Genomic DNA, 8,483 nt, shown 5'->3' with positions numbered 1-8,483 from the left:
GAAGATTGTCTATTATTTGATATTTAGTTAAGAGTGTACCATTAGTTAATTACAGTGGTTTTAATTAAGAGTCAGATAGCTCTTTGTGGAGATGTATTTTAGGGGAAATACAAAATTGAACCAAAATATATTTCTAAATAAAAGTTGAATTTAGAGATTTTAGAGAAAAGTGTACCATAAGTGGATTTTAATTGTTTGAATTGAAAGTCAGATAGCTTTTTATGGAGATGTATATTAGGATTAGGTAAGTAGGCAGAATGGTTAGGTTTAGAGATACAATTAAAGATAAGATGGTCCACCAATTGATTGATATTAACTTAAGTTTAGGCATCAAGTCTGAGTGGTTAAGCTTAGGAGGGTAAGGAACATGTCTGTCTTATGGACATAGTTAACATGGGACTTTTCCTTAAAATGTACTGAAGTCCGCACAATGTAAATGTGATGTCAACTACCAATGCAAATTCCCTGCCAAGGGCAAGACAAATGTTACCAACTATGCCTACACACATGCAACCCTTGGGGGTTCTATTTTGTTGTTATTCAGTGTTACCAGGGGCACGAACTTCTGACCGGTGTTCCCTCTTGGTTTATTCCGTGGGGGAGTGCTTAAGTGTGGGTACACATGTTCACCTGGTGCACAAGGTTATGGAGGTGGGGGTCTTGCTGGTGCTCAAGTGCCCATATACATCACCCCATGTTCCCATGACTGTTACCCTGCTAAAGAGACACTATTTCGGGGTAAAATGTATCCATGTTGACCCCTGGTTCTTGTTCCTTGTACACTGGATGCATGTAGATGGGCCTGGAAGAATGCAAGGTGTAGTTCCAATGCAAATTGGCTTAAGTCCTGTCAGGGTCTGGACATGTTGCCATGACTGTTACCCTGCTAAAGAGACACTATTTCGGGGTAAAATGTATCCATGTTGACCCCTGGTTCTTGTTCCTTGTACACTGGATGCATGTAGATGGGCCTGGAAGAATGCAAGGTGTAGTTCCAATGCAAATTGGCTTAAGTCCTGTCAGGGTCTGGACATGTTGCCATGACTGTTACCCTGCTAAAGAGACACTATTTCGGGGTAAAATGTATCCATGTTGACCCCTGGTTCTTGTTCCTTGTACACTGGATGCATGTAGATGGGCCTGGAAGAATGCAAGGTGTAGTTCCAATGCAAATTGGCTTAAGTCCTGTCAGGGTCTGGACATGTTGCCATGACTGTTACCCTGCTAAAGAGACACTATTTTGGGGTAAAATGTATCCATGTTGACCCCTGGTTCTTCTCTCCTGGTGTCCATTTCATGTACATTTCCTCGTGTCCATTTCATGTACATTTCCTCGTGTCCATTTCATGTACATTTGATGGGGGAGTGACATGTGGATGAAATGGACCCAATTCCCGGAGGTTCCGGGCCGAATTTGGGAGCTCATATGCGGCCTGCCGTGCACCCCCACCCGTGGAAAGCAAAAAAAAGTAAATAAAACGGTCAATTATATCTTAAATTCATCAAAAACTACGTTTTTAAAAATTCTCGAAAAACGGCTAAGTGCCAACGGGTGAGGGGACCAACCCTTCGGCGCTTCGGGCGGAAGCCCCGGAGACATTTCTACTGACCCGTTGCACTTTTCAACGTAGAGGGGAATTGAGACCTCCCCTCCTCCGTTAACAATTTTCATTCATCTTTTCCAAGCTACCTTCTGCACGAAATTGGAAACCCGGTTTTTGAGAGCCTATTTCTCATGATGGGGAAATCATGGAGGAATGCGTCCGATGAGTGAGCACTTTGGATCGGACACAATTGTTGCCCGGAGGACCCCCAATCACGGTTCTTACAAAACTTTAAGTTTTTGAACTGGCCTCTGGAGGAATGCAAGGGGAGTTTCAACGGAATAACGAGACACTATTTTCGGACACATTGTTGCCTGGAGGACCCCCAATCACGGTTCTTACAAAACTTTAAGTTTTTGAACTGGCCTCTGGAGGAATGCAAGGGGAGTTTCGACGGAATAACGAGACACTATTTTCGGACACATTGTTGCCTGGAGGACCCCCAATCACGGTTCTTACAAAACTTTAAGTTTTTGAACTGGCCTCTGGAGGAATGCAAGGGGAGTTTCGACGGAATAACGAGACACTATTTTCGGACACATTGTTGCCTGGAGGACCCCCAATCACGGTTCTTACAAAACTTTAAGTTTTTGAACTGGCCTCTGGAGGAATGCAAGGGGAGTTGCCAGGGGACTCTACCTGCATTATGAGGCACTATTTCCGGACACCTTTTCACCAATTTCACCCCTTTCTCTGGTTCTTCCAAAAGTTAACTTTAACTTTTTCTGACTCTGGAGGAATGCAAGGGGAGTTGCCAGGGGACTCTACCTGCATTATGAGGCACTATTTCCGGACACCTTTTCACCAATTTCACCCCTTTTCTGCGGTTCTTCCAAAAGTTAACTTTAACTTTTTCTGACTCTGGAGGAATGCAAGGGGAGTTGCCAGGGGACTCTACCTGCATTACGAGACACTATTCCCGGACACATTTTCACCATTTTCACCCCTTTTCTGCGGTTCTTCCAAAAGTTAACTTTAACTTTTTCTGACTCTGGAGGAATGCAAGGGGAGTTGCCAGGGGACTCTACCTGCATTACGAGGCACTATTCCCGGACACATTTTCACCATTTTCACCCCTTTTCTGCGGTTCTTCCAAAAGTTAACTTTAACTTTTTCTGACTCTGGAGGAATGTAGGGTGAGTTGTCAGGGGACTCTACCCGCCTTAGGAGGCACTATTCCCGGATACATTTTATCCATTTTAACCTCTTTCTCTGGTTCTCTGGTTGCATCCGTCTCTGGATCATGGAAGAATGCATCCGCTGCATGAGGACTTTGGATCGGATACAATTGTTGCCTGGATGACCCCCAATCATGGTTCTTACCAAACTTAACGTTTTGAACTGGTCTCCGGAAGAAAGTAAGGGGAGTTGCCAGGGGACTCGACCCGCCTTAGGAGGCACTATTTCACCCAGTTTTGGCTCCCGCCTTGCCTGGATGATAGGACCGATAGATGACAGGGATCTCTGCCCGCCTAACGAGTGCCTAAATGGGACACCTTTCGCATGATGATGCAAATGGGTTATTTATTGAAAATAAACCGGAGAGATTTGACATGGGGTCTTTCTAGTTCGCTGAGTGCAACTTTCTTATTTTCACCTATCCTTCTTTGTCCCCCCCGGTTCTATACATTATACTGGTGACACTTCCCGGTACCGAAATGCTAAGGCATACAAAAATGATGGCGATCGGTTGTCCTATCTGTAATAGTCCCTACCGTGCCCTGAGCAAGCACCTGCTGAGGAACCATAGTGTGCGTAATTTAGTGGAAAGAAGAATTCTGCTGTTGTTGGCGAAAGGACGGATAAACATTAGGCTCCATCCCTGCATTATTGCAGGATGCGAGTACAACGGGACAAGGCTGGACCGCCACTTGTACAGAAACCATGTTGAGCTGTCCCGGCAGGAATTACATGTGGTTTTAACTAAACTAAAAATGAAAGTGGCCACAAAGAAGCTTCATGAACTCAGTTTGACAAACCCCAGAGTAGCAATGATTACCTCTTGGGATGTTGACACTGTGGGTGATGATGTCCTGTCACAACCTCCACCCTTGTCCCCAGTGATTACATGTGACAACCCGGACTGTAAGGAATGGAGGATGGATGCAAACAGAATGAAGGCTCAGAGGGACATATATGCTGCTGAGGTGAAATCCCTGCGCTGCATGCTGCAGCAGAGGATTCAACGTAACCGAAAGAGGATGAACCAGAGGGCCGAGGACCAAGAGCGGGTGTTTCTAAGGAAACGATCCCGAACAGAGTCAACACCAAAGAGGCTGTCCAAGTCCAAAGGTCCCTCCTGCAGGAAGTCCCCCATTGCCTCTCACACACCTGTATCCAGCTCCTCAGAACCTGCATCCATAGATACCGAGGCCTCGTCATCCTCCCCTCCCATACATTCCCCCTGGTTCAGCGGCAGGGGCCGGGGGAATCGAATGCGGGACATTACATTCCCACGCATCATGGAGAAGTATCTGCAAGGCTACCGGGACCATTATGAGGGCATCGATCCAACAGTGAGGCTCCAAGAAAACGCAGTCTCCAAAATAAGCAGAGTCAAATCATTCCTAAGCTTCATGGCACACGGTTTCAATCGCCTGTCTGACTGGCTCTTTTTGAGGGATCTGAAGAGGATACGTGGGTGGTCCCGGAGCCTGATAAAGTCAAGCCTACAGGTCACGACATCTGACTTCTATATCAAAAATATATCACACTTTCTCAAGTACATGAATGAAACACCATGCAAGGGGAGCAGGCTCAACCAGAATGACATGATTTTAATCACACGGGAAGTTGCTGCCATCCTGAAGTCCATGAGAAAGAAGGTGTTTATCCACCAGATGCAGGTGAAGCGGGACAAGATGGAAGGTCTGCCAAGCCATAAAGACATCATGGCATGTTTGACTGCGGCCAAAACTTGCATCCCTCAGCTCCTGGACGTGATGACCAGCAACCCGACTCACGCAACCCGGAGCCTGCTCTATGGGTACATGACCCTCAATTGGAGCTGCATTTATGGGCACCGTCCGGGGGTCTACTCTAACATGACCAACACGGAGGTCCTAAAGGCGGAGATAACTGGCACTGCCTTTGGCCACCTCATCCACGTGAGTGAGCTATTAAAACATGTGTTTATTCTGGCAGTGATACACATGTTGTGGATGATTGATACTTGTATTGACGCTCTCTAACTCTGTCATAACAGGTAAGCAACCACAAGACGGCCAACGCGTTCGGGGAAGCACAGATGTATCTCACCATAGAAGAATTTGGATGGATGAAAAGGTGGCTGGAAATCAAGGGGACGCTGACCGGCACCAACAACCGCTACTTCCTCTGCATAGCGGGGAAGAACCCATCGAGGAACCTTGCCACCTTCCTGAGGTTAGCATGGGCTGATGTTGGACTAAAAGGTCCCATTAACTTCACCGACCTCCGCACAATCCACGCCGATAATGCGAAGAGGTTTCAGGACATAAGCAACCGCCAAAGAGTGAGTGATTTCATGTGTCACAACACTGCAACTGCAGACAAATTTTATGCCAAGAATCCTTCTTTGAAGGAGGCTGCGGACATACGAATGCTCTTCACAGAGTCACTGCCAGCCTCTGCACCAACTTCACCCGATACGGACAATGTTGCCAGTGATCAACTTGTAAATATGCAATGTTTTGTTGTACTCAGTCCGCTTGTGCTGGATGAGTTAATAATGTTATAATGTTATAAAGTGTCAATGTATATATTTCTGTAAATAAAGTTTGTTAAAATTACTTAATTTGTCCTCTTTTTTATAACCCAATATGTGTGATTCCCCATTAAGATCCCCAGGGGCACGAGGTTCTGGTGGTGTGCATGAAGGGGTTTAGTCCACGTGAGGAGTGCTCAAATGTGGGAGGATGTGTAAGGCAGCGGAGGGTAAAATAAGTTAAAGTGTGAACCTCCAGCAGGGCAGGTGGTGCTGCTGTGAATAAGGCCGACTATGGAGTCCGATGGGCGGACTGTAAAGCACCGCAAAATACACCCCCTGATAGGTTACCAGGGCCATGAGAATATCCTCCATAGGAGGGTGGGTGCTGCTGCTGTGAATAAGTCCGACTATGGTGTCCGATGGGCGGACTGTAAAGCACCGCAAAATACACCCCCTGATAGGTTACCAGGGCCATGAGAATATCCTCCATAGGAGGGTGGGTGCTGCTGCTGTGAATAAGTCCGACTATGGTGTCCGATGGGCGGACTGTAAAGCACCGCAAAATAGACCCCCTTATAGGTTACCAGGGGCACGAGTTTCTTGAGGGTGTAATCATCTGGGTTTAGTCCGTGGGGGAGTGCTTAAGTTTGGGGGCCCGGGGTCCCAAGGTGCGCGAGGTTATGGAAGTACGCATGTCAGGTAGATATGCTGGAGGTCTGTAGTCCGTGTTTTGGGTCTCTGTGAGCGGCCAAAGTGAGGTGGTTTTCCCGGTGTATGTCATGGAAGTCTGAAATAGCCTGTTTGCCCATGTCAAATCTTATTATGAGGCACTATTTTGGGATACATTTTATCCATTTTAACCCCTTTCTCTGGTTCTTCCAAAAGTGAACTTTAACTTATTTAGCCTCTGGAGGAATGCAAGGGGAGTTGCCAGGGGAGTCTACCTGCATTATGATGCACTATTTTGGGATACATTTTATCCATTTTAACCCCTTTCTCTGGTTCTTCCAAAAGTTCACTTATACTTATTTAGCCTGTGGAGGAATGCAAGGGTAGTTATCAGGGGAGTCTACCTGCATTATGATGCACTATTTTGGGATACATTTTATCCATTTTAACCTCTTTCTCTGGTTCTTCCAAAAGTTCACTTATACTTATTTAGCCTGTGGAGGAATGCAAGGGTAGTTATCAGGGGAGTCTACCTGCATTATGAGGCACTATTCCCGGGTACATTTTATCCATTATGTACATTTGGCTTACCGCGACTGGTAGTTAATGTCGCTACGGGCAACGCGTATATCCCTAAGGTATGTTAGGGTTAGGGGTTAGGGTTAGGGTTAGGTTGTTTGTTTAATGGCCACCAGATCTCCCCATGTCGCCCGACGACTTCATGGTTATACAGAGATCCAAGGAAAGGCACACGCACTAGAGGCATTGTCGGCTCAAGCTCTAGCTTAGCATCATGACTGAATCATAAGTGTGTAAAGGTGAAGTAGACAGGGTAATTTAAGTTTGAAGGACAGAGACAAGGAGGCTAGCTGTGACACGGCGGACACCTCCCCTTGCCGCAATGGCGGTCTCTGTTTATGGCCCGTTTCCTTTCATCTTCCCAGAGATGCCCGATCAGAAAGGGGGCGGAAAGAAAGGTTTCTTTATGACCCGAATCCTTTCGTCGTCCTCAAAGGGGGTCGACCAGAAAGGGGTTGAAAGAAAGGGTTAGGGTTAGGGTTAGGTTTTGGTTAGGGATAGGGTTTTGGATTCTCGGTTGAGAGTGGGTGCACGGGCCTGAGGATCTGTGGATGGGTGTATGCAAGTGTTATTCGACATAGGTTCAAATATGAGGTTTTAAGGTGTTTGGACCAATTCTGGAAAATGTGAATGTTGAGAGGGGATCATGGGGGTCTGATTTTCCAAAAAGTCAGCTGAAATCAAGGACTCTGGTTCCCAATATGATGCATTGCTGGAGCCAGAACCAGGCTCCAGGGATGAGCTGGTCCTGGTAGGGGGAAGCAAAGGGGGAACCAGGGGATAGCTTGTGTGCTTGTGAGTGTTAGGCTGAGGGGATCCTGGGGGATTGTCATTTAGACAGTAAACATGTTTTTGCGGCGAGCTGAGCTCCGGAGATGGCTGGCCGGGCAACGGGAGCCCAGGAGACGGACCACGGGAGGGATCAGAGTGGGTTATTGGATGGGTACATGTGACCCTCTTAGTCCCTTTCATCACGAACCCTCCCTGATTTTGGGTGTGGTCTGAAGGGACCCGTTGACCGGCCGAGTCCGACCGGAGACCAGCATCGCCTGTAGGGGGGAGACACAGAGGAGAGGGGTGGTTAGGAAGGAACTTTTTGGACAGGAGGTGTATCTTGCTAGTGGGCTGAGGAGGGGATGGGAAGGGAGGAGAGGGAAGGGGTGGATGCTCCTGGATGGGAGTGATCAGGGAGTGAGAGGGGGGGTCAGGAAGAGGATTTTTAGGAAAGAGGTGTATCTTTCTAGTGGGCTGAGGAGGGGATGGGAGGGAAGGGGAGGGAAGGGGTGGAAAGGGGAGGGGAGGAGACTCCTGGGTGGGAGTAATAAGGGAGGGGTCCTTAGGTTTAGGGCTGGGAGACCTGGGTCCCTTAGGCTTAGGATAAGGGGTAAGGGGAGGGTCTCTCAATGGCTGCCGAGAGGCCTGGAGGGGTTTGGGGTTGAGGACAAGGTTAGAGTAGGAGCCCTGAGGAGGGCAGAATGTCTTGGGGTCAGGGTAGGGGATGAGGTTGGGGTAAATACCCTGGGTGGGGTGGGGGGGTCTTAGGATACGGAGAAGGGATGGGGAGGTGAGAGGGGGTTAGGGTTAGGGTTAGGGTTAGGGTTAGGGGGTTAGGGTTAGGGTTAGGGTTAGGGTTAGGGGTTAGGGTTAGGTTTGAGTAATGACCACCGGATCTCCCCATGTCGCCCGGCGACTTCATGGTTATACAGAGATCCAAGGAGAGGCACGCGCACTAGAGGCATTGTCGGCGCAAGCTCTAGCTTAGCATCATGACTGAATCATAGGTGTGTAAAGGTAAAGTAGACAGAGTAATTAAAGTTTGAAAGACAGAGACACAGGGGAGGGTAGCGGTATTGTACCACGGATGCCACCCCTTGCCGCTTTGGCCGTATCTGTTTTTAGCTCGTTTCCATTCGTCATCCCCAGGGAGGCTCGACTAGAAAGGG

The 8,483-nt window shown here is 47.9% G+C and overlaps 1 protein-coding gene across 1 annotated transcript; it reads right to left on the bottom strand.

Annotated features, from left to right (window-relative positions):
- Positions 1-7,210: 7,210 nt before the first annotated feature.
- Positions 7,211-8,279, bottom strand: LOC117556669 (vegetative cell wall protein gp1-like). Its single transcript, XM_034232138.1, has 3 exons — positions 8,206-8,279; positions 7,495-8,077; positions 7,211-7,288 (listed from the first exon to the last, which is right to left on the bottom strand). Exons 1-3 carry the CDS (start codon positions 8,277-8,279, stop codon positions 7,211-7,213), a joined length of 735 nt encoding a protein of 244 aa, XP_034088029.1.
- Positions 8,280-8,483: the final 204 nt, after the last annotated feature.

Source organism: Gymnodraco acuticeps, unplaced genomic scaffold, assembly GCF_902827175.1.
Source record: "Gymnodraco acuticeps unplaced genomic scaffold, fGymAcu1.1, whole genome shotgun sequence".
In the NCBI taxonomy this organism is placed as follows: domain Eukaryota; kingdom Metazoa; phylum Chordata; class Actinopteri; order Perciformes; family Bathydraconidae; genus Gymnodraco; species Gymnodraco acuticeps.
The sequence above is the reverse complement of the archived record's forward strand: the minus strand, read 5'-3'. Positions and strand labels throughout refer to the sequence as shown.

Coding starts and splice junctions, on each gene's coding strand:
- LOC117556669 (XM_034232138.1), bottom strand. CDS start 8,279: ATGCCTCTAGTGCGCGTGCCTCTCCTTGGATCTCTGTATAACCATGAA. Junction 8,078..8,205: donor GGGCGACATGGGGAGATCCG/GTGGTCATTACT, acceptor CCGTATCCTAAG/ACCCCCCCACCCCACCCAGG. Junction 7,289..7,494: donor TGATGAAAGGGACTAAGAGG/GTCACATGTACC, acceptor TCCCCCTACCAG/GACCAGCTCATCCCTGGAGC.